Genomic DNA, 27,005 nt, shown 5'->3' on the forward strand with positions numbered 1-27,005 from the left:
AAGTATTCTAAAGTTACAATCTTAAGTAGTGGTTATAATATTTAACTTCCCTTGACTTGTCCCACTTGAAATAACGATAACACTGTTCTGGTGATTGTTATTAGGAGTACAGAAGGTAGAAATTGGGCTTAGACCAACACCTTAAACCACACTCTGTAGTACATTCTAAATGAGATAGTGACCTTGATATTAAAGATCATGCTATTTTTAAAAAATAGAAGAAGGGCTGCTAAGTGGCACAATGGATAGAGAACCAGGCCTGGAGTTGGAAGGATCAAGGTTCAAATCTGGCCTCAAACATTTCTTACTTTTGTGACTCTGAGCATCACTTAACCCTGATTACCTATTTCTTGTTGATCTTCTGTCTTAGAATTGATATTAAGACAGAAGATAAGGGTTTAAAAAAATTTAGAAGAGAAAAAGATCATACACCTCTTACAGCTATGGGTAGAAGATCTATTCTTAACCAAACAAGAAATAGAGGCAATTACAAAAGATAATATAGATAACTTTGATTACTTGAAACTGAAAGGCTTTGGCACAAACAAAATTAACGTGTCTAGGATAATAGGGGGAAAAGTCTTTGTATTAAATTTCTCTAATAAAGATTTGGTATCAAAGATATGCATACCTATGTTTATTATGAATAGTCATTCCCCAATAGATAAGTGGTCAAAGGATATGAGCACAGAATTCTCAATAGAAGAATTGCAAAGCATTCAATTGCAAAGCATTCAATAAAAAAAATATTCCAAGTCATTAATAATAAGAGAAATGCAAATCAAAACAACACTGAAGTTTCACTTCACACCTAGAAAATTGGTAAAAATGTCCCCAAATGGCAATAGTCAATGCTGGAAGAGATGTGGGAAGATAGACACACTGATATACTCTGTTGATAGAGCTGCAAAATAGTACAATCATATTAGAAAGTAATTTGAAATTATGTAAATAAAGTGACTAAAATGTTCATTTTTCTAATCAGAGACTCCATTGCTGAACTTATAACCAAGGAAGCCATTGTTAAAAAGTCCCCATACACATCCAAATATTTATAGCAGCACCTTTTGTGCTATTCCTTTCAACCATAAGATCTTAGTGATTCTTTTTTCCACATTCCTCAGTTATACCTAGCACACTTTTGCATATAAGAACTATGTGTTTATTTAATTTCCAGGCAATTGGCATTTATTTTTATTTTGTGAATCTGATGTGGGTTCTGGGAAGTTGTCCTGATGGTGGTTCCCATCATTGGGTGGGTCAGAGCCTGGGGCAACAGAAAAATTGGAGCTCTTAGAATTACTTAGGATCCAAACTAAAATGTGTTGTTTTGCTTCTGTTTTATGCTTCCCAAAGAGTGATTTTCCTGGATGAAGAAAACAAGCTACTGCAGGAAAATAGTCTTCGGCTTACCCAGCAGGTTGGCTTTCTAGAGCGAATCCTTAGAAGTATCCAGATTCGGAGAGGAGAAGTAAGAAATTTGCTTTCTATTTAGTCTTCAATTTTCAGGATGGCTCACACATATTAGTGTATCTTATCCTCCTTTCATCTATACTGCTCCACTCATCTTGTGGTGTACAACAGGGAAAAAATCTATTGGCTACAAACCAGAAAGCCGGGTACTTGTGGAATGATTTCTCCAGAATTCTGCTCTAGAAAAAGCTTTTTAAAAAGAATTCTCAGAGGCAATTAAGTGGCTCGGTGGATTGAGAGTCAGGCTTTCAAATTTAAAAGTTAAGAGGTCATTAGTAACTTTGGAGGGAACAATTTCAGTTGAGGACTGAGGCAGAAGCCAATTTGCAAAGAGTTGAGAAGTGAGTAGAAGGTGATATGGAGACAGTAAGAGTAGACAGCTCTTTTTAAAAGAAGGATGAGATAAAAGGTGATAAAATGAGGCACTGGGAGGATCCAGTGAGGGGTTTTCTTTTTTTCTTTTCTTTTTTTTTAAACCCTTACCTTCCATCTTGGAGTCAGTACTGTGTATTTATTGGCTTCAATGCAGAATAGTGGTAAGGGCTAGGCAATGGGGGCCAAGTGACTTGCCCAGGGTCACACAGCTGGGAAGTGTCTGAGGTTAGATTTGAACCTAGGATCTCCCGTCTCTAGACCTGACTCTCAATCCACTGAGCTACCCAGCTGCCCCCCCCCACCCAGTGAGGGTTTTTCAAGATGGAAGAGACCTAAAAACTTAATAGGCCTCTGCCCTCATCAAAAAGCACAAGAGCTAATAATATCTTGGTGTGCCTTAATAATCTAATCCTTCAAAATTTGGAAAAACGAATGAGAAATTTTTTAACTTGAACTCACCAACAAGGAGAAATTGGTAGTTTGAGTAGAAATGATGGAGGCCTTTGGAGAAAAGGGATCCCTTCCTCTTGGAATTTGTGATAAAGGATCAAAAAGTCTATAATCTCATATACATTCTAAATTTGGGTAGAATCAGTTTCAGAGGTTTAAGGGAAAGACAGATTGTGATCATGTGGAATAATATTTTCCTCTTAGGAAGAATATTATACTCTGAAGAGTGAAATTTTTAAGACATGGAGAAATGAGTCCTTTGAGAAGGCAAGTTCTCCAGGGATCTTTTATGGATACGCAAGAAATTACCAACCAACCTAAATTTTATAAAGATATGTTTTAAGATGAAGTATACCACCCCTGTGTTACTCCTCCAGTGTGCACTTCTCCTTTTGGGTTCAGGGTCTCCAGATGGTGGGAACCCTTTCTAGTGAGCCTAAAAATGTTGATAATCAGTAGACTTATCAGAACAAAGGCACTTACTAATATGACATAAGAAAAGGCAGCCTGCCACAGGCTACTCAAGAACTCACAGCAGTATATTTGAGCTTCAGTCTCCCACAAATACACCCTCCTTGGAAAGAGTTTATATAAACTTCAGAGTTCACTGTCAGTGAAGACTAAAGTTGCCAAGACAACTTGTGTCTCTAGGACTTTATGGCCACAGTGGACTTTCTCTCTTTCTGTCTTAACTCTTCATAAATGACAACATTCAACTTCTCAATGGGCAAAGCATCTCTGCTGAGAGGGTTACACAACTGGGTTCCCAGGATGTTCCCCTCTCTGCAGCTGGATTCTCAACCAGCCAGGACTGGTTCTCTCAGGAATCCACATCCATCTCTCTTATTTGCTCTCTGAGATCCCACTCTGGGAAGCTGTTTGAATGCTCTCTTTCTATGTCTGTCTTTAGACGTCTCTCTCTGCTCGCTGCTGTGTGTGGGTCTCCTCTTGGGTAAGTAGCCCTACTACAGGAAAACATGGCTTTGGGGGAGAGGAGGAGAGAAAGTCTCCCTCTGCACACACCCTTTGATATAGGAACTAGAGTCTTTTCCACAAGGTTCCTTCTCCCTTGAATACACCTGAGCTCAATAAACTGACTGGAGGCTTGGCTTAGGTATTTAAAGGCCCCTGGGGGGCATGGTTAATATTCAGCCACCCAACCCCAAGTTTCCCTTTCAATTCAACAGGAAAAATACTTTCCCACTTTGTGAGGGGACACAGGCTATAGAGGTATCTTTATATATAGTTTAATCCCTCATTAACATAGCATTCCTCTCATCTAACCTTTGCTTTTTGTGACTACATTTGGGGGGAAATGGTGTGTGGGAATCAATTGTTCAAAAACTTAACTCTTCCCTCTTCTCCATGAAGGGCAGATAGCAGGATAAAAGCAGGTCTGGTCCTGAAAGAATAGTGTCCCATCCTAAGGCTCAGAATAAGCTGAGGATAGCAAGGAAAGCTGAGCACAATTTTTAAAAAAGGGGAGGGGATTATTTGGGTTATTTATAAAACACTATCTTGTAAGAAATAGAGACTTTCAGAGGGAAGGGGACACCTACTTGAGATGAATACAGCAACGATAACTGACAGCAGAAGTTTTCTGCCAATGCCAGAACAAAAATGGCTCATGGGGAGTGAAAGCTCAAGTTAATAAATGAGATAAGAGTGCATCAGGCTTTCCTTGATGAGTACAAACCACTTGACCCAGATGAACAGCATTCTTGGATCCTATAACAAGAAGAGATGAGGTTACTAAACCATTATCAATGATCTCTGAAAGACTAGGAAATAGAGAAGTACCACAAAATGAGAGACAATGTACACCCCCCTTTTTTTTTTCACAAAAGAGGTGAATACAAAGCCTACAAACTATAGGCCAATAGATTTGACATCACTTCCTAGCACTTCCTATTATAAAATTGGGGTGTCTACCCTGAGATATCTCTGGGAATATAAGAGGCCTGTTGGACTATGAGAAATATTTTATAAATAACTTTATTATCCTAATGAAATGAGTCCATTTCATTTCTTATGTATATATGCATGGTAAACTCTAGAATTTATTTCCTTTAATATTTAATGGGGGTATAGGAAGATTTACTGAAAACAGAGGGACATGGAGACTGAAAAAGCTCCTGTTGTAAAGAGTACAGGTACAGGGAGTTTTACTTTCTTAAGAAGCATTTACTATTAAGTTGGCACTGGATCTGGGAAAAACTGTGGAAGCAGACTGTGCTACTTGTCAGCATGGTGGGATGGGGGACTTTTTATTTTATTGATTTAGCTGTGTCTGACTTTCCATAACACCATTTGGAGTTTTCTTGATAAAGATATTAGAGTGATTTCCCATTTAATTCTACAGCTCATTGTACAAATGAGGAAACTGAGGCAAATGGGGTTAATTAGACTTACCCAACGTCACACAGCTTCTAAGTGTCTAAGTCTGAATTTAAACTCAGGTCTTCCAGACTCAATACCAGGGGTCCTGGCCTTGAAAAGCTTTCTCTGGGCGCAATCTCTGCATAGGCCACCAGGCAGTGCTCTGAATGCAAGCTACCTGCCCTGAAGGCTCCCTAAATCAATCTCACACCAGGGAAGGCAGGAACTAGTCCAGCAGCTGGACTTTCTTTCAGCACAAGCCTGAATCCTGAGGTTATTCCCCTGGGCTAGTGGGACCAGTTTGGGTTCTTCATAGGCTTATCCGCCTAATACCTTTTCAGATTCTATCTCATTTAGCCTAGGCTTAAAATGTAAAGATTATCATGCTGTGTTTGATAGCTTAAATAGCTTGTTCATCAGTTCCCATCAAAAGTCTTATCTGCTTCCTAAAACATTACATTACCCCCAAAATACTTGTATAATGGACTAGAATATATGTTACTAAAAGAAATCAGAAATTTTAAAAAGATATAATACAAAAATTCCCACAGAGCCTGAAGTTTTAGTTTTGCTTTTGCTAACACAACAGCTGTAGACAAGGCCCAGGCTGTTGGTAGAGGGTGTCTATGGGTCAGCGGCCCCCTATGCCCCATGATAATTACAAAAAAGACAAAGGCACCATCTAATCCTGTAGTAAGTGGTAGTCTTCTTTAGCTATGGTACTCATCTCCTACATGATTACCTAGCAAATGTTGTCTTCTCCTAAAAGTCATCACAGCTTTCTCCCTCTCTCTTTCCTGAGGTCTTTAAAATCAAAACAAGCTGCTCCAGTGAGCCCTGATGTCCAGATGAACTCACAGGGGCAACCTCTCTGCTCATGCTGCATTGTAAACCACTTTCCTATGTGTCTTCTTCTGGTATGCTTTCTGGGGCTGCCACAACTCCACTTGCTGTTAAAAAAATATCCATTCCAACCCATAGAGAACTCCCAGGAAAAGTGACCTCTAAATAGGAATATGTGAAAGAGGTAAGAGATATGAATGAAATCTTAGAAAAATTAGAGTTAGTAGGCACGTAGAGAAAAATAAATAGGGACAAAAAGGAATATACCTTCTTTTCAGCAGCATATGGTACATTCACAAAAATTGGCCATGTATTAGGGCATAAAAACATTGCAAACAAGTGCAAAAGAGCAGAAATAATAAATGCAACCTCCTCAGATCACAAAGCAATGAAAATAATAATTAGTAAGGGTACATGGAGAGGTAAATCAAAAATTAATTGGAAATTAAACAATACGATTCTCCAAAACCGGTTAGTTAAAGAACAAATCATAGAAACAATTAATAACTTCATTGAAGAAAATGACAATGATGAGACATCCTTTCAAAACCTATGGGATGCAGCCAAAGCAGTACTCATGGGGAAATTTATATCCTTGAGTTCATATATTAACAAATTAAGAAGAGCAGAGGTCAATGAATTGGGCATACAAATTAAAAAACTAGAAAGCAAACAAATTAAAAATCCTCAGATGAAGACTAAATTAGAGATCCTAAAAATCAAAGGAGAAATTAATAAAATTGAAAGTCAAAGAACTATTGATTTAATGAATAAGACTAGAACTTGGTACTTTGAAAAAACAAATAAAATAAACAAAGTACTAGTCAGTCTAATTAAAAAAAGGAAAGAAGAAAACCAAATTGACAGTATCCAAGATGAAAAAGGAGACCTCACCTCTAATGAAGAGGAAATTAAGGCAATCATTAAAAACTACTATACCCAATTATAACACAACAAATATGGCAATCTAGGTGATATGAATGAATACTTACAAAAATATAAATTACCTAGACTAATAGGGGAAGAAATAAATTACCTAAACAACCCCATATCAGAAAAAGAAATCAAGCAAGCCATCAAAGAACTCCCTAAGAAAAAATACCCAGGTCCAGATGGATTCACAAATGAATTCTATCAAACATTCAAAGAACAACTAATCCCAATTTTATACAAACTATTTGACAGAATAAGCAAAGAAGGAGCTCTACCAAATTCATTTTATGACACAAACATGGTACTGATCCCAAAGCCAGGCAGGTCAAAAACAGAGAACTGTAGACCAGTCTCCTTAATGAATATTGTGAAGATAATTTTGGCATTTTGACTTAAAATCTAAATAATTTGGTCGCCAGAGATGATTCCCAAATAATAAACTACCCAAGTCAGCTGGAAATTATGGAGATTTTAATTAATAGAGAGAGAAGGAATTAAGGAAGAGAGAGAGAGAGAGAGAGAGAGAGAGAGAGAGAGAGAGAGAGAGAGAGAGAGAGAGAGAGAGAGAGAGAGAGAGAGAGAGAGAGAGAGAGAGAGAGAGAGAGAGAGAGAGAGAGAGAGAGAGAGAGAGAGAGAGAGAGAGAGAGAGAGAGAGAGAGAGAGAGAGAGAGAGAGAGAGAGAGAGAGAGAGAGAGAGAGAGAATTAATTTAAACTGCTCTGGCTTAGGCTGAGCCAGGTAATAGTTAAAGGCCTTGGCCAAAGTGGCCCTCCTGAGTCTAAAGGAAAGGGAGTTAGTCTTATCACTCACCACGAGACCATCTACAAGGAAGCTCCAGTCCTTCACTGAACTCAATCTCCTGAACTGAGTTCTGAAATGAATTGCACTCTGAGCTGAATTTTAGTCTCCTTTGAAAGAGAATTTTCTCTTATGTCACCTCCCCTAAATTTTTACGTCTACCAATCACAGTAGATGCTTTTTTCCAGGACTGCCTATTCTTAGTTCTCACCACACTTTAGTTCTCACCTTCTCTGCTTAGATTATATCTTTTGAGTACTTCACACTTCTTTGTTAAGCTTGCCTTTTGTGAGTTACTTAACCTTTTTGGGATTAATTTAACCTTTATAGGTACTTAACACCCTTTTGTATTAGATCTAAAAACAGACTTAGCTTAAGGTTCTAGCTTCACTATAAGGTATGAGTTAAGTACCTTCATTGTTCAATCAGGAGTTTACAACTTTATCTTCCCCTAAAGTATGTCTAATTAGGGTGGAGTAATTTTAAAATTCACAATATAAATGCAAATATCTTAAATGGGATACTAGTAAAAAGACTCCAGCAAGTGATCATAAGGGTTATTCACTATGACCAGGTACAATTCATACCAGGAATGCAAGGATGGTTCAATATTATGAAAACTATCCACATAATTGACCATATTAACAAGCAAACTGACAAAATCACATGATTATCTCAATAGATGCAGAAAAAAACCTTTGATAAAATATAACACCCATTCCTATTGAAAACACCAGAAAGTATAGGAATAGAAAGGTCTTTCCTAAAAATAATAAACAGTATATATCTAAAATCATCAGCAAACATCATCTGCAAAGGGGATAAACTAGAAGCCTTCCCAATAAGATCAGGAGTGAAACAAGGATGTCCATTATCACCTCCATTATTTATCATCATAGCAAGGCAGCTATGATGATGATTTGAAATCAACCACAAAACCTCACAGAAATTTTGGTGAAAGAGGGAACCATAGTCAAAAGGAAGACAAGGAAGGCAGGATATATAAACAGTAGTACTCCTAAGAAACAACCAGAAAGGAAGTTAGACTATCTGTTATAACTGTGAAGAAAGTGGTGATTCACAGGTTGTATATACTTGGGAAGAAAATGCCACACTGCAGAAGTTGAGATCTATCAAAATCCAAGAAAAGAGCTAGTAGTAAAATCCATGACCTTGGCTTCAATACAAATGTGCCCAAAGTCTAGACAACAAAAAGTATCAGAAATTCTAATGCAAAATGGCCAATTGGACTTCCGGTCAAGATGGCAGCGTAGAAGCAGCGAAAACCCTTCCTTACCAATCGCAAACAGAGTGCTCCTAGGCCACCAAAATTCAAGCTGAACAACAGGATAGACCTGGGGAAACCTCCTCCTGGACCTGGATCAAAAGGTACCACACTCTAAAAGCCAAAACCCTAGATCACTTGGATCAAAGGGGTAGACAGAAAGAAGGTCCCAGGACCCATCCCCCCCAACCCAAAGTGCTGAGCCCACGGCAGCAGCGGGAACCTCAGGGCTCTGAGGACTCACCTTGAAAGCAACCTGATCCAGTCTCCGGGGCGCCCAACACAGACGGCAGGGAAACATAGAGAGAAGGGGGAAGCCTGTAACCTCCTGGCTGGGTCCTTCCATCTGAGTCTCAAGGGAGGTCCCAGCTTTAGGGCACCAGCTGAACCCAATCCCATCAGGAGCCATCAGAGCTACTGAAAGGACAGAAAACTCAGGGCTGGCAAAGGGGTTGCTCCGAAGAGCTTACCTTGAAAGTAACCCAGGCCAGTTTCCGGGCATTCAACACAGACTGTGGAAGAGGAGGTTGCTGCTTTTTTTTCCTTCCTTTTTTTGGCTCGGGGATCATTCGGCCCACACCACCTGAACCTAATCCCATCAGGAGCCCTCAGAGCCCAGGCAAGCCACGACCCCAACCCCCTTAGAGAGCAGGATCTTCTGAAAAAACAGAAACCTAGAGGCGAAGTCAAGATGGCAGCCTAGAAGGAGCATAGACCTGGCAGCCTGGCCAGAGCTTTGGAGATCCTCCATATCTGCTCCAGCCGTCCAGGAAGTTTAAAACTCAGAGTAAACCCAGCCCAACTAAGCTGAACTCAATCCCATCAAAAGTCTCTAGAACACAGGGAAGCCCAGGCTCCCCATCCATCCTCATTGACTGCTGGACTTTAAGCCAATCAAAAGCCTCCAGAGGGCAGGAAAGCTCAAACCCCTAACAACCCTCCCCCAGAGATTACACCAAGAGATCCTCTGTTAAAGCTCCAAGAGGGGAGACCAATAGAAGTCCCCAAAAAACAAAAAAATGAGAGGAACAAGAGCACAGACAAATACGGGGAGGAAAGAAGGGGTGAATTTGAACAAACAACAGAAACAGAAAAAAGAAACTACAATAGACAGCTACTACTCACCAAATGGAAAAGAGGGGGAGAGATCAGCAAACAATAAACCAGAAATCCCAGCAAATTGGATACAGGCTGTGGAAGAACTCAAAACACAACTAAGAGAGGCTGAAGACAATTGGGAAAAGAACTTAAAAATTAAGATAAGTCATCTGGAAACAGAGGCACTTGAACTAAAACAAGAAAATAGTGTCCTGAAAGCCAAAATCATCCAGCTGAAAAATGAGGCAAAGGAGATGAAAGATGAGGCAAAGGAGATGAAAGACAAGATAAAGAGGATGAAAGACAATCTTCAAAGAAAATCAGACCAGAAGGAAAAAGACGACCAAAAAGCCAGAGATGAAATCCAATCTTTAAGAATCAGAGTAAAACAACTAGAATCAAGTGACCTCACAAGGCAGCAGGATACTACAAAACAAAACAAAAAGAATGAAAAAATTGAGGAAAATGTGAAGCATCTCATTCACAAAACAGACGATGTAGAAAATCGTTCAAGAAGAGACAATTTAAGAATAATTGGACTACCAGAAGACCACGACAAAAGAAAAAGCCTGGACATAATACTAGAGGAAATTATCCAGGAAAACTGTCCCGAGATCCTAGAACAAGAGGGGAAAGTAGAGATTGAAAGAATCCACAGATCACCCCCAGTATTTAATCCCCAATGGACAACACCAAGAAATGTTATAGCCAAATTCAAAAACAATCAGATGAAAGAACAGGTATTACAAGCTGCCAAGAAGAAGCCATTCAGATACCATGGAAGCACGGTGAGGATAACACAGGATCTGTCTGCACCCACACTGAAGGACTGAAAGGCATGGAATACGATATTCCGGGAAGCAAGGGAACTAGGCCTACAGCCAAGAATAAAATACCCATCAAAACTGACTATATTCTTACAGGGGAAAGTATGGTCATTTAACACAACAGAAGGGTTCCAAGCATTCATAAATAAAAGACCAGACCTGAACAAAAAATTTGAAGTCCAACCACAGAACTCAAGAGAATCATCAAAAGGTAATTAAAAAGAGGGGAACAACAACAACAACAACAATAACAACAACAACAAAAGTTTTTTTAAGAGACTCAATAAGTTAAAATGATATGTATCCCTATAAGAAAAGAGGTCATTGGCAACTCTTAAAAACTGTTGCTATCACCCGAGCAGCTAGAAGAACTACACTCAGAGGGAACAGTGACAAACTGTATAGGATGAAAGGACAAGACATAAAAAGGTATATAGATATATGCATGCATAAATACATATACATGTGTATGTATATATATATATATATACATGACTAAAGCTAAAAAAGAAAAGAGGTTATGACTAAAAGAAATGGGAAAAGAAACAAATGGGGGTAAATTTATATGTCACAAAGAAGCTCATGGTGGGAGGGGGGAGAACATCGATACACTGGAAGGGTAAAGAGGTTGGAGATAGGAAATACTCAACTCTTACGTACTTTGAAACTGACCCAAAGAGGGAAGAACAATCCAATCCACTGGGGAAGAGAATAGATTTGCACCCTATAGGGGAGTAGAAGGGTAAAAAACAGACTGGTGGGGAGGGAAGCAGTACAAGGGAGGGAGAGGGTGGGGGGGAAATTTTAAAAAGACTACAGGGGAAAATAAGGGAGGGAAATAAAAGGGAGGGGATAGAAAGGGAAATACAAGGGGGACTGATTTAAAGTAAATCACTGGACTAAAAGGTAGAGCTGAAGAAGAAAGGTTAGAATTAGGGAAGGATATCAAAATGCCAGGGAGTCCACAAGTGACAGTCATAATGTTGAACGTGAATGGGATGAACTCACCCATAAAACGTAGATGAATAGAAGAATGGATTAGAATCCAAAACCCTACCATATGTTGTGGTATATGTTGGTGATGGAATACTATTGTGCTAAAAGGAATAATAAAGTGGAGGAATTCCATGGAGACTGGAACAACCTCCAGGAAGTGATGCAGAGCGAGAGGAGCAGAACCAGGAGAACATTGTACACAGAGACTAATACACTGTGGTATAATCTAACGTAATGGACTTCTCCATTAGTAGTGGTGTAATATCTCTGAACAATCTGCAGGGATCTAGGAGAAAAAACACTATTAATAAGCAAAGAATAAGCTATGGGAATAGAAACACCGAGGAAAAGCAACTGCCTGACTACAGCGGTTGAGGGGACATGACAGAGGAGAGACTCTAAACGAAACTCTAATGCAAATATTAACAACATGGAAATGGGTTCGAATCAAGAACACATGTGATACCCAGTGGAATCACGCTTCGGCTATGGGGGGTGGGGGGAGGAAAAGAAAATGATCTTTGTCTTTAATGAATAATGCATGGTAATGATCAAATAAAATATTATAAAATTTTTAAAAATGGCCAATTTGACCTAAGAGATATCACTGAGACTTGGTGGGATAAACCCAGGACTGAATTATGGCTCAGGATGAGGATACTTCATTAAAAATAAATAGGATATGTAAAAGGAGATGATAGATATGATATTGTATGTTTTAAAAGCATATTCTTGTAGGGAAATCCAGGAAACAGAGAGGAGAAGGATGATAGAGAGCATGTGGTTAAAGATCAAAGAAGAGAGAAAAAGGAATGATTTTATCATTGGAGTATACTGTAGACCACCTGGACAGAAAGAGGAAAATAGATAAGGAATTCAGGAAACAGATCACAGCCTAGCACAGAGACAGAGTAATGATAAGGGGGCCTTAATTATCCATTTGCTGGAGTTCTCTTTGCTCAAAGATAGACAACTAATAACTCCTTGACTTTTATGATAATTTTCATCCAATTAAGGAGGCATTCTTTTCTGGATATGATGCTTACTGGTGGTTGGGATGTAAATAATGGGAATATTGGGAGGAAAGTGACTGCCCCATCCCAAAGTTGTGATAGAAGGGAAAAAAAAAAACAAAACCTGAGCATAATTGAACATGCGTTCTAGGTTTGGGGATAATTGATTTCAGAGCATTCAGAAGACAGATTGATAGGATCAAATAGATTAGATATTTCTATCCAGGATAAAAGGGAGATGCTCAAGAATAAATTTCTGAAGATACAAAGACATTTCTAATAAGATGGAAGCACTAAAGACTGATGGATACAGAGGGAACTCATCATCCAACTTAGATATTTTGAAAGGAAATGTACTGACATGGAAGAAGAATCAGGTAACAGGATGAAGATGAGTGTGGCACCATCCTATAAAAAAGGTCAAGGATGCTAAAGTTTATATTGAGCTGAGGCTGGTAAAGGGAGCTAAGGACAACTAAAAGGAGACGTTTTTTAAAATTGCATTGGGAGAAAAAGGATCAGAGAAAGCTGAGAACCTTTGGGGGGGAATTAAATTGTGACAAGTGACAATAAAAAGAAGGAAGAGCTCAATTCCTACTTGTTTTTGCAAAGGAGAATGGTTTTGACACTGAATCTGAAATAACAAAATGACCAAAAGGGAGTTTCTTATTCCTAAGGAAGTAGTAAGAGGACCTGGCTAGCCTTGATGAATTCAATTCATGGTCTAGATAACCTACATCTGCTGGTCATGGCAAATATGACTGGTGTGCATCTCTAAGCAATAATATAAATCAGAAAAACAAAACGAGCACCACAAGATTGGAGAAGGGCAAATATCCCAGTAATCCAAAACAAATGCAATAGAATCTGCTAACTATAGGCTAGTGGGACTGACTTCAATTCCTAGGACAACTGTAAAATGGATCATTAAATAAATGATTTGGTACAACCAAAATTAGAAGAAGCAACAAATTGGGAAAAAATATTTAAACAAAAACCTCTGACAAAGTTCTAATTTCTCAAATTTATAAGGAACTAAATCAATTGTTCAAAAAAATCAAGCCATTCCCCAATTGATAAATGGGAAAGGGACATAAATAGGCAGTTTTCAGATAAAGAAATAAAAACTATCAATAAGCACATGAAAAAGCGTTCTAAATCTATAATTATAGAAATGCAAATCAAAACAACTATGAGGTATCACCTCACACCTAGCAAATTGGCTAATATGACAGCAAAGGAAAGTAATAAATGTTGGAGAGGATGTGGAGAGGACACTAATGCATTGTTGGTGGAATTGTTAATTGATCTAACCATTCTAGAAGGTAATTTGGAATTATGCCCAAAGGCTTTAAAAGACTGCCTGCCCTTTGATCCAGCCATACCACTGCTCAGTTTGTACCCCAAAAAGATCATAAGAAAAAATACGTGTACAAAAATATTTATAGCTGCACTCTCTGTGGTGGCAAAAAAAAATGGAAAATGAGGGGATATCCATCTATTGGGGAATGGCTGAATAAATTGTGGTATATGTTAGTGATGGAATACTATTGTGCTAAAAGGAATAATGAACTATAGGAACTCCGTGTGAACTGGAAAGACCTCTAGGAATTGATGTAGAGCAAAAGGAGCAGAACCAGGAGAACGTAGTACAGAGACTGATACACTGTGCACAATCAAATGTAATAGACTTCTCTACTAGAAGCAATGCAGTTATCCAGGACACTTCTGAGGGACTTATGAGAAAGAACGCTATCCACATCCAGAGAAAGAATTATGGGAGTAGAAACACAGAAGAAAAACATTTGCTTGATCACATGGTTGAATGGGGATATGATTGGGGGTATAGACTCTAAATGATCACTCTATTGCAAATATTAATAATATGGAAATAGATGTTGATCAATGATACATGTAAAACCCAATGGAATTGCTTGTAGGCTACAGGAGGGGGGAGGGAGGAAGGGATGGAAAGAACATAAATCATGTAACCCTGGGAAAATATTCTAAATTAATGTAATTAATTAATTAAATAAATGGAAAGTAAATAAATGATTTGGTGAATATCTAGAAAAGTGAACAATGATTAGAAAAAATTAGCACAACAACATCAGAAATAGGTGAGTCCAGACCATATCTTTTTTTTTTTTCCTAACAGCATTATGAACTTAGTAGATGAGAAGAATGCTCTAGATGTTTCAGTGTTCAAGGAGAACTTATACCTCTGGTATGTGGACTTGCTGAGCCCTTTTTGAGGATGCTCATCCACCTTTGTTGTCCACCCAACACCCAAATCACTTCTGGCTCCAAAAAGCTAGATCATGCATAGCAATCATATTCCAGTAAACCATCTTAGTAGATTAGCTGAGTAACCAATAGGCCTCAAACTCATTGGTGGTTTAGAGGAGTTTCTACCATGAGCATGTAAAAAGCCTTCCCTATTAGAATAGACAAATGAGAACAATTTATTCCATGCTTAGAGACATGGAAGATGTCAATATTAACCACTGCATCCCAGGTCATCAACAATCATCCTGACTTTTGTCTTGCCCTAGACTTTAATGACTCTGGAAGACTACAATTCTGCCTTACTTAAATCCAATTCATGCACAAGTCAAGATATCACCTCATGATATCATTGGGCCTCTTAGAAAACAAAGGATAAGTATCAATAACCTGATTTTAGCAAAGTTTTTAGTAAAAGTATCTCACACTATTCTTGTGGAAAAGATAAGCAAATTGGAACTAAATGATAATATAGTCAGATACAGAACTGGTTGGATGGGTAAACATTTCCTAATGGTTCAATTTCAAATGGCAAGAGATCTAAAGTTTTTATATTATGCTTGACCTGTATTGCTAAGCGTTTTGGAAAAGAAAAAGATAGTATGCTCATCAAATTTGCAAATAGCACAAAGCTGAATGGGGTAGCTAGCCCACTAGGGAACAGAATCAAGATATAAAGGGACCTTGACAGGCTAGAATCATGGTGGTGAACTGTAAACCTTAAAATTTCTTAGACTTATAAATGTTGGAAATTTCACCATTGGGAAATTTCATACTTGGAAAATTTCTTACTGATAGTCTATTGGAATGTGAACCCCATTGGCATGGGAGGTTCCTCCTCCTCCCTTCTTAAGATTACTTTAGGACAGAAACCTTTTGCTGAACAATGGAAAGGGCTTTGACCTATGCTTAAGCATAGAACAGGAAGTTCTTTGAGTCATGATTGATTTTAGAATTGATACAATAGAGATACTTGGAATGACAGAACCAGGTCTTGGAAAATACAATTTCCACCCCACTCAGTCCTAACAGGATTTAGGAAGGGCTGCAGCATAGATCAAAACTTAATTATTCCAATCTCCACCCTACTCAGGGTAACAGGATTTAGGAAGGGCTGCAGCAAAGGATCAAGATTTAATTATTTGAGAATATGACCTTCAACAGACATGTGCAAAGCCACAGACCTCTGGGCGGTCCTGGGTTAAGGTAGAGCCACCATTGGCACAGGGAAGACATGGACAGTGATTGGTAGATGTGAGAACTGAGGGGAAGGAACTTGGATGGTTTCCTTAAAGATAGCGGGGTCTGAGGACTAGGTGGTTGGTTGGAGAGGTTTTGGCTCTGAGAGGTGGTGCTCTGAGAAGCTTGCTCTGAAGGAAGCTGGAGGTGGAGGCCCCTGAGACTGTTTCTCCATTTTGGTCATGTGAGTGATAGGGACTGATCTCTTTTCTTTGCCTCAGCTATCTAAGGGCTAGGGCCTTTTGGCCCAGCCTAAACAGAGGGGTATTTAAGCCCTATTCCCTTCTCTTTCCTTTCTCTCTCTCTCTCTCTCTCTCTCTCTCTCTCTCTCTCTCTCTCTCTCTCTCTCTCTCTCTCTCTCTCTCTCTCTCTCTCTCCCTCTCTCTCTCTCTCTCTAATACCTTTCTTCCTCCTGTTTGTAATTAAACTCCATAAAAGGTTGACTGCTGACTTGAGGTTTCATTAAGGAATTACATAGCTGAATTCCTTGGTGACCTTAAATTAATATATATCAGTCTTTTAAAGTGATTTCCTTGTCACAGAACCTATGGCATGTGCTGGGGGGAGCACTCGGATCCCTCTCTGTGGGCAAGTGTGCCATTGTCCCAGTGCGGAGTTCACCAGAATTTGTTAGTAGAAAGCCAGAGGGACCAGGCTGCTTCCCTTCCTCTCCCCATGTGCACATAAGAATATCTGTCACATCACCCACCTCTCTAAAAGGTTCACTCTCACTAGGCTAGAACATCAGATTATAAGAAAATGAAATTCAGACAAGATAAATGGAAATCTTGTATTTGGATAAAAACATCAACTTCAAGTATAACATGGAGAGGTATGAAAAGAAAGCATCTATTCTGAAAAAAAGATCTCTGCAGGATTTAGTCAGCAATGTAGTGGTGTGGTCGCCATCTCAGCCGTTGAACCTTCTTATTGGCTTCTTCTGCCTGTTCCGCCGAAGCAGTCTTCACATGCTGGGTGAGCAAAGCCCTGGTTCACCAGGGGTTGATGACCCGATGGCTACCCTCACGAGGTTTAGCCAGTCTATGGAAGCCATTGCCCGGGGTGTGGCTGCTGCTGCATGCTAGCAGCTACTGGGAACCACAAGTGAGAGCTGGGTGTCAGGTGAGGGTCAGAGGCTGGAGAGCTGCCCTAGGAGGGCACGACAAGCCCTCCATACCAGAGATACTACTCCTCCCTGAGCACCCCATACACCCCACTGTGGAGTGTTTAGGGTGTGTTGGAGCACAAAAGACAACACAGCCATCCAATGCAGCTGAGGAAGTCTCCAGACGTAACAATTTTTCGTGCCAATGGACCCAGGCTTCCAACGCCGAGAGAGTGAGACTCTCTCTGTGCATCGACTTTTCCACTTAAATCTCTTTCACGCACAAGTATCTTTGTGCACACTCATCTATCCTAACCCCGTCCACCCTCTTCAAGACCTGCGGCGATGGGGGAGTGGCAACGCAAAAGGTGGAGGTGACCACTGGCAGTTGTAGTCATGATCCTGCATGTAGGCGGCCCATGGACCAGTGGTCGCTCAGCCCTGTAGGGCAGCAGGGATGTTCAGCAGCATCCTGGGCGACTGAGCAGCCCTCTCTAGGACAGCACTACTCACCCTAATCAAGGGCGGGGACTAGAAAAGGTGTCCCAAACATTGCCTGCCCTACAAACACCCAGTCAGCACACCGTGGCTGGCGGGTCATCCCTTTAAGAGGTCGAAATCAAAAGAAACAAAATACAAAGAAACTCCTACTAGGAGCATGGAACATCAGAACATTACTTGATAGAGCGAATACCCCAAGCCCTGAGAGAAGAACAGCTTTAATCAGTAAAAAACTGGCGCGATATAACATCGACATCACAGCCTTAACTGAAACACGCTTACCAGAAGAGGGATCACTCAGCGAACTCACCACTGGATACACCTTCTTCTGGAAAGGTAGAGCCACAAATGAAGACAGAATCCATGGTGTTGGCCTGGCTATCAAGACCAGTTTGCTCAAACAGCTGCCAGACTTGCCTGTGGGCATCAGCAAGAGGCTCATGAAGATCCGTTTACCTCTCAGCAAAGACCAGTATGCCACAATTATCAGCGCATATGCCCCAACACTGACAGCACAGAGGAGACCATCGAGCAGTTCTACTCTGACCTAAGTGCCATCCTGCACTCAGTGCCCACAAATGACAAGCTGATACTACTGGGAGACTTCAACACCCGCGTTAGCCAGGACCATGAAAGATGGAAAGGAGTGCTCGACAAACACGGGCACGGGCAAAATGAACAACAATGGCCTACTGCTACTCAGGAAATGCTCAGAGTTTGAACTCACCATCATGAACACTGTGTTCAGAATGGCAAACAAATATAAAACAACGTGGATGCACCCACGATCAAAACAGTGGCATCTCATTGACTACATCATTGTACGCCGGCGAGACATCCAGGATGTAAAGATCACCAGAGCCATGAGAGGAGCTGAATGCTGAACAGACCACTGATTGGTTAGAGTGACTCTTCAAATGCGCATTGGGCCTCGCCATCCAAAAACGTGCCCAGATAGTTCGCTCATTTTACAACTTGAGTCTTCTTAGAGATCCATCTTATTTGCAAACATTCCAGTCCTGCCTGGATGACAAGCTGTCTGCCAAGGGACCACTCACTGGAAGCTCAACCAAGAAATGGAACCAGTTCAGAGACACAGTGAAGGAAACATCAAAGGCAGTCCTAGGCCCCAAAAAACGCAACCACCAGGACTGGTTCGACGAGAACAACACTGCTATTGAAGACCTATTGAGCAAAAAGAACAAAGCCTTTATGGAGTGGCAAAATAACCCAAAATCTGCTCCTAAAAAGGACAGATTCAAGTCTCTCCAAGCCACGGCACAGTGTGAGATCAGGAAAATGCAAGCCTGATGGTGGGAAGAAAAAGGCAGAAGAAATCCAGCGCTTCGCTGATACAAAAAACTACAAACAATTTTTCAGTGCCCTCAAGACTGTCTATGGGCCATTAAAACCCACCACTACTCCCTTGCTATCCTCTGATGGTGACACTCTCATAAAAGATAAAAAAGGCATCAGCAACAGGTGGAAAGAACACTTCAGTCAGCTTCTCAACCGACCCTCTTCATTCGACCAAAGCGCCCTTGACCAGATCCCCCAAAACCACACCATTGAACAACTTGATGTTCCTCCTTCAATAGAGGAAGTCCAAAAAGCCATTAAACAAATGAGTGCAGGCAAGGCACCCGGTAAAGACGGGATCCCAACTGAGGTGTACAAGGCCTTAAATGGAAAGGTGCTCCAGGCATTCCACATAGTGCTGACCAGCATATGGGAAGAGGAAGACATGCCCCAGAAATCAGAGATGCCTCCATCATAGCCCTATACAAGAACAAAGGCTCACGAGCAGCCTGTGACAACTACAGAGGCATCTCACTACTCTCCACTGCTGAAAAGATCCTCGCACGTGTTATACTCAACAGACTCCTGTCATCTGTTTCAGAGCAGAACTTGCCTGAATCACAATGTGGCTTCCGACCAGATTCACAGTGAGGCAAATGCAGGAAAAATGCCTTGAGCAGAACCCGAGTCTCTACATTGTCTTCATAGACCTGACAAAGGCTTTTGACACAGTGAACAGGGACACATTGTGGGTGATCCTCAGCAAGCTCGGTTGCCCAGCAAAATTCGTCAAACTGATCCAGCTCTTTCATGTCAACATGACAGGGGAAGTCCTATCTGGTGGAGAGACTTCCGATCGCTTCAACATCTCCAATAGTGTGAAACAAGGCTGTGTCCTCGCTCCAGTACTATTCAACCTATTTTTCACCCAAGTATTACAACATGCTGTGATGGATCTAGACCTGGGCATCTATATCAAATACCGGCTGGATGGCTCACTATTCGACCTTCGCCGCCTGACTGCAAAAACAAAGACAACAGAGAGACTCATCCTGGAAGCTCTCTTTGCAGATGGCTGTGCTCTCATGGCCCACCAAGAAAATCATCTTCAAACCATCCTATTGTTGAGATGGTGGCAGAAGTTAGAGTTGTGCAATAGAATATTGTACTAGACTATTACTAATCCTATAATCAGAAGCAGCTGGTGCTCCCCAGAGCATATTGGACTGTGGTTTTGCCACTTGGTCCAGAATATTTGAACCTTTTGTCAATGGAACTCCTGATCTGAGGCCCCCTCAGTCTGATTAGTGAAAGCTTCCTGGTGTCTTCATTTCAGCTGGGTCCAAGCCCATGCTTGACTCTACTCTCTTATCATGTTTTCCTACCTGTTTTGATCCTGCACAAATGCCCTTTCCAGTTCTAGAACCATAATCAAATAAAAATTGCCATTGCTTCTGGAAATTATGTATCAATCTACTTCTCTTTGATTCTACTTAATAACCCACTGTCAGGCTCCTCTATATCTTGTTTCTCCCATTAGAATGTAAGCTCTTTGAGAACAGAAACTGTGTTTTGCTTTTGTGTTTTTATTCCCAATGCTTATTATAGTGTTTGGCACATAGTGGTTGTTCATTCACTTAGAGTCAGAAAGGTCTTGGCTCTGAAATCTCACTACAAACACTTACAAGCTGTGTGACTGTAAGCAAATTTTTTAACTTAACCTTTCAGCCTCAGTTTGCAGTTATCTGTAAAATGGAAGTAATAATAATACTTGGAGTACTTACCTTTATTCTTTGAAAGCTTGGAAAAATCAGCTTATGAGTGCCTCATTTTGGTGCTTTTTTAAAGGAGCAGGTCATACTTGCCTGGTTTTATCTATTGCTAGGTGGCAGAGTAGTGCTTTGGGCCTGAAGTCAAAGTCAGGAAAATTCATCTTTCTCAGTTCAAATCTAACCTCAGACACTAGCTGTGTAACCTGGGGCAAATCATATAACCCTATATGCCTCAGTTTCCTCATATGTCAAATAAGCTGGAGAAGTAAATGGCAAATCACTCCATTATCTATGCCATGAAAAACCCAAATGGGTCATGAAGAGTCAGACAGAGCTGGAAATGAATGAGCAATCACAAGTTTTTTGCAATTGATCTCTTTAGGTGATAAGTTACCTGGTTTGTCAGTTTGGGTATTTCACATTTTTGTAGATATTCACTCATTTGTTTCTGTTTCTCAAGTGTATTAGAATCAAGGCATATAGAGCAATCTCATCGTTTCATTTTCATTCATTGTAGTACTTCCCTTTCTCATTTTTGATTTTGGTAATTTCAGGTTACACTTTTTAAAATTAATTCTAGATTCAACTCGTAATTTCTTTTGCTCTCCTATGACATACGTCTTTAGCATTAAAAATTTAATTCTGAAAATTGCTTTGCCTAAATTCTATAGATTTGCATATGTAGGATCTGTATTATCCTTATCTTTGAGGTTATCTGGAATTAATTCTGAGTCTCCTTTTCCTATTTTCCCCCCTATATCCAGTCACTGGAGGATTCCTCTCAATCCAGTCTTTCCAAGGTTTCTAAGATTAATCTTTTCTGCTTCATTCTCACTTTTCATGTTTTAGGCCAGGGTTTGAATAATCTACACCTGGATTATGACTGTGTCCAGATTTTCCTTTATTTTCTCTGCTCTTTTTCTATACTGTCAACAAATCTTACCAGAACACTGCTTTTAGCAGCTCAGTCTTCATTCGCTCTTCTATCTGCATTCCCTTTCCCCACTTGCTTACACAATAAAATTCAAACTAATTTGGGATTCAAAGCCCTACATTATCATTCCACCCCACTACTCCCCAACACAAACTCTGTTCAGGTAAACTGGTCTATTCACTTGCAATTCAATTCAACAAAAAATCAATTGCACCCATGATGTGTAGCCAGTATAGCAATAGTGGAACATGCCCTTTAGATTTGGGATCCAATGGACAAAGTGCCAACTTCAGAGTAGAAGACCTAGGCTCAAACTACGGCCATCTCACAAATTCCCCAAATGGCCTCCACCAAGTCACTTACCTTCTCAGTTGTTAAATGCAGCCTCAGAGTTTCTTTCCATCTCTAAATCCTTGATATGTGGAGACCTGGGGAAGATGAAAAGATGAAATGGATGTTTCCCGATCTGAGAGTTTACAATCTAGTGAAAGAGAATGCAACACATACCCAGCTCAGGATAATTCAGACAGGAATGCCATCATTGCAGATAAGAGGTATAAAGTATTCATATACCTTGTGGTTTTCTGTCTCAGTACTTTGGTTTATGGAATTTTTCTTCCCTAAAAGGTCTTCCCCTTTCCTCCCTTAAAGCCATCCACCCTTTAAGGTTAAAGGAGGAGGAGGAACAAAAGGATTAGGCACCTCAGGACACCAACCTCAACTCAAAGCTATGACAAAGCACCCCTCAGTGTTCTCTCTCGCCTCTTGGATACTTCTGCTGTTTCTTCCTGACTTCCTTCTTTTGGGTGATATACTATACTTTGTTCCACTCTCCCATATCCTGTTTTTGTACTACAGTTCTAAAGGACTGGGCCTTAGTGTATGTACCCTCTCCAGTGCCTGGATCAGTTATTTAGGTTTAATAAAACCCTTCCCAAGTTCTTGACTTTAAAGACTGGAGACCCTATAATTTTTTTGATCTTCAAAAGATAATTAACTACAAATTTGTCTTCCTCACTATTATGGGACTTTAGATACTCATAGGTACAAGCAAAGTTCTTTAAAAAATCACAAGTAAACTTTTGAATGACTTTGAGAGATATTTCCTCTTCAGGCAGGACTGAGAATGGTAAAACAAGACTAAATTTCTACTGTTATGGGGTTCAGGTGTGTATCCCTGGGGTTTGGGAAAGATACCTTTTGCAAGAATGCAAGACTCCAAAATTTAGCTTAAAAACAAAAAGAGAAATTTATTAATTTAGGTAAGTAATGTTGATAATGGCCAGGAGGATAGCAAGGTGGAATAGCAAGATGGAAGGCTGCTCCCAGAAATCATCAATTCTGGGAATTTTATACTCTTGCTAGAGTGGTTGTCACTCGGGCATTTGGTGGGGTGGGTTGGTCATCTGACTGGGGTCTGCCTGGAGACATAGGGAATGACCCTCATAAAGATTCCTTAGGGATCAGACAGATGTCTGAGATGTAGCCTGATAGGATCGATGTGTAGCCTTGAGGTGCATCTCTCTGTCCATCTTAAATCTAAAGGATGATCAAAGGAAGACAATCATGTCAGGGTCCTATAGGGAATCATTGAATGTTTTAGGCTAGGAGTCATGAAGATGTAAAGGAGCAAAGGAATTTCCCTGATAATAGTTTGCCTGAGCTTCTGGAGGTACAGTGCCCATGTCACTACTTTAGTTGCAGTATCAGAGATTATTTTGAGAATATCTATCCTTTCTTTCTAGGAGACGACAATAAGTGAGATGTCTGAAAATGAGCTACTGAATAAGAAGCTGGCTTTTCTAAACCCAAGGTCAGTGACAAAGGGGGAAATAACTTCATGGTGAGGAATTCCTTAAATCATCCTGAGCTACAGATGAAGAAAGGCAGATCCCTTCCCTTTACCTTTACCACTGGGATTTCCTAACCAATCTGGGGACTTTTGCAAGGAATTTGTGGGATACTGATATCAGTAGAAGAAAACAATACTATTCCAAGATGAATTTTATTTGGTTTTGTTTGAACCTGGCAACTCTGAAGAATCCCATGTAATCTTGGAAATTTTGGAAAAGCAGTTTTTCAAAATTCCATTTAAGAAACCTCCTCCTAAATACATAAGCAGAAGAAAAATGATTATATCTCGTTGAATCCTCACACTTTCCCTCTTTCAGTTTTTCAGCTATAGATATGGCAAAATCAGATGAAAATTTTAAAGTAGCTGAAGAACAGAAATCACAAGAACTAATTGGGAGCCCCAAGTCTTCTCCGTCTTTTTCACATTTACAACCTCCTGAAGCAGACATGGCTCCGTTAGTAAGTGAACCGAGCAATGATGTCCAAGATCCGAATCAGAAGAATGGACCTGATGACATCTAACAGGGGCACAGGGAAAACTCTAGAAGGAAACCTGGAAGAAGAGAAGGAGGAGGAATTAGAGGAGGAAAAGGAGGAGGAGGAAGAATTGGAAGAGGAGGAGGTGGAGGAAGATGAGGAGGAAGTGGAGAAGTTGGGGGAAGAGGAGGAGGGAGAGGGGAAGGAAGAGGAACAAAAGCATCAGGCACCTCAGGACACCAACCTGAATTGCTAGATTGCTGATAAAGCCATTAAACCATTTAGCAAATCAAGTATGGTTTTGTTGTTCCTATTTGTTTGTTTTACCATTTCACCATCTTAAGGGACCTTGAAGGTAACAATAATCTCTTATACAGTATCCCAAAAAGTGGTTTACCTGAAGACCCTCAGGAATAGGGAACTCAGTATCTTTTTTTTTAATTGATATTTATTTATTTTGACATTTTTTTTATTTGGTCAATTTCAAACATTATTCCTTGGTTACAAAAATCATTTCCTATTCCTCCCTCCCTTCCCCCCACCCCTCCCATAGCCAACTTGCAATTCCACTGGGTATTGCATGTGTCCTTGATCAGAACCCATTTCCATGTTGTTGGTGTTTGCAGTAGGATGCTCATTTAGAGTCTACATCCCCGATCATATCTCCTTCAACCCATGTCATTAAGCAGTTGTTTTTCTTTTTTTTCCACTTCCACGCATTTATTTTTTTCCATTTGAATAAGTTTATTTAGTCAATTTAGAACATTATTCCTTGATTACAATAATCACATTATTTCCCTCCCTCCCCTCCACCCACTCTTTCTGCAGCCACTTGCAATTTCATTGGGTATTACTTGTGTCCTTGATCAGAACCTATTTCCATGTTGTTGTTAGCACTAGGATGTTCATTTAGAGTCTACATCCCCAACCATATCCCTTCAACCCATGTATTCAAGCAGTTGTTTTTCTTTGCTCTTTTTACTTCCACAGTATTTCCTCTGGATTTGGATAGTGGTTTTTCTTCTAGGTTCCTCCAAGTTGTTCAGGGTCATTGCATTGCCACTAATGGAGAAGGCCATTACAATCGATTGTACCACAGTGTATCAGTCTCTATGTACAGTGTTTTCCTGGTTCTGCTCCTCTCACTCTGCATCAATTCCTGGAGGTTGTTCCAGTTCCCATGGAATTCCTCCACTTTATTATTCCTTTGAGCACAATGGTATTCCATCACCAACATATACCATAATTTGTTCAGCCATTCCCCAACTGAAGGACATCCCCTCATTTTCCAGGTTTTTGCCACCACAAAGAGCGCAGCTATGAATATTCTTGTACAGGTCTTTTTCCTTATTATTTCTTAGGGGTACAAACCCAGCAGTGCTATAGCTGGATCAAAGGGCAGACAGTTTTTTTTAAAAATAACATTATTTTATTTGGTCATTTCCGAGCATTATTCATTGGAGACAAAGATCATTTTCTTCCACCACCACCCCATCCCATAGCCGATGTGCGATTCCACTGGGTATCACATGTATTCTTGATTCAAACCCATTTCCATGTTGTTGGTATTTGCATTAGAGTGTTCATTTAGAGTCTCTTCTCAGTCATAACCCCTCAACCCCTGTAGCCAAGCAGTTGCTTTTCCTCAGTGTTTTTACTCCCACAGTTTATCCTCTGCTTGTGGATAGTGTTTTTTCTCCTAGACCCCTGCAGATTGTTCAGGGACATTGCATTGACACTAATGGAGAAGTCCATTGCGTTCGATTGTACCACCGTGTGTCAGTCTCTGTGTACAATGTTTTCCTGCTTCTGCTCCTTTCGCTCTGAATCACTTCCTGGAGGTTGTTCCAGTCTCCATGGAATTCCTCCACTTTATTATTCCTTTTAGCACAATAGTATTCCATCACCAATATATACCACAATTTGTTCAGCCATTTCCCAATTGAAGGGCATCCCCTCATTTTCCAATTTTTGGCCACCACAAAGAGTGCAGCTATGAATATTCTTGTACATGTCTTTTTCCTTATTATCTCTTCAGGGTATAAACCCAGCAGTGCTATGGCTGGATCAGAGGGCAGATAGTCTTTTATCGCCCTTTGGGCATAGTTCCAAATTGCCCTCCAGAATGGCTGGATCAAGTCACAGCTCCACCAGCAACGAATTAATGTCCCATCTTTGCCACATCCCCTCCAACATTCATTACTTTCCTTTGCTGTCATTTTAGCCAATCTGCTAGGTGTGAGGTGATACCTCAGAGTTGTTTTGATTTGCATCTCTCTGATTATAAGAGATTTAGAGCACTTTCTCATGTGCTTATTAATGGTTTTGATTTCTTTGACTGAAAATTGCCTATTCATGGCCCTTGTCCATTTATCAACTGGAGAATGGCTTGATTTTTTGTACAATTGGTTTAGCTCTTTATAAATTTGAGTAATTAGACCTTTGTCAGGTTTTTGTTATGAAGATTGTTTGCCAGTTTGTTGTTTCCCTTCTGATTTTGGTTTTGTTTGTACAAAAACTTTTTAATTTGATATAGTCAAAATTATTTATTTTACATTTTGTGACTCTTAAGTCTTGCTTGGTTTCAAAATCTTTCCCTTCCCAAAGATCTGACGTGTATACTATTCTGTGTTCACATAATTTACTTATAGTTTCCTTCTTTATGTTCAAGTCATTCATCCATTCTGAGTTTATCTTGGTGTAGGGTTTGAGGTGTTGCTCCAAGCCTAATTTCTCCCACACTGTCTTCCAATTTTCCCAGCATTTTTTGTCCAATAGTGGATTTTTGTCCCCAAAACTGGGATCTTTGGGCTTGTCATAGACTGTTTTGCTGAGGTCACTAACCCCAAGTCTGTTCCACTGATCCTCCTTTCTGTCTCTTAGCCAGTACCAAATTGTTTTGATAACCACTGCTTTATAGTATAGTTTGAGTTCTGGGACTACAAGTCCTCCTTCCTTTGTTGTTGGGTTTTTTTTTCATTATTTCCCTGGGTATCCTTGATCTTTTGTTCTTCCAAATGAACTTTGTTATGTTTTTTTCTAATTCAGTAAAAAAGTTTTTTGGAAGTT

At 40.1% G+C, this 27,005-nt stretch overlaps 1 protein-coding gene across 10 annotated transcripts in view; it reads left to right on the forward strand.

The window, feature by feature from the left end:
• Window positions 1-24,229, forward strand: part of CCDC30 (coiled-coil domain containing 30) — a 156,228-nt gene extending 131,999 nt beyond the window's left edge. For all 10 annotated transcript variants that reach the window (XM_056795317.1, XM_007492928.3, XM_056795319.1 and 7 more), the window contains 3 exons: window positions 1,357-1,471; window positions 23,351-23,418; window positions 23,777-24,229. In XM_056795317.1, coding sequence (XP_056651295.1) covers window positions 1,357-1,471; window positions 23,351-23,418; window positions 23,777-23,981 — 388 coding nt within the window. In that variant the 3' untranslated portion in view covers window positions 23,982-24,229. The remainder of the gene's footprint in view (window positions 1-1,356; window positions 1,472-23,350; window positions 23,419-23,776) is intronic.
• Window positions 24,230-27,005: the final 2,776 nt, after the last annotated feature.

Source organism: Monodelphis domestica, chromosome 4 (assembly GCF_027887165.1).
Source record: "Monodelphis domestica isolate mMonDom1 chromosome 4, mMonDom1.pri, whole genome shotgun sequence".
NCBI lineage: Eukaryota > Metazoa > Chordata > Mammalia > Didelphimorphia > Didelphidae > Monodelphis > Monodelphis domestica.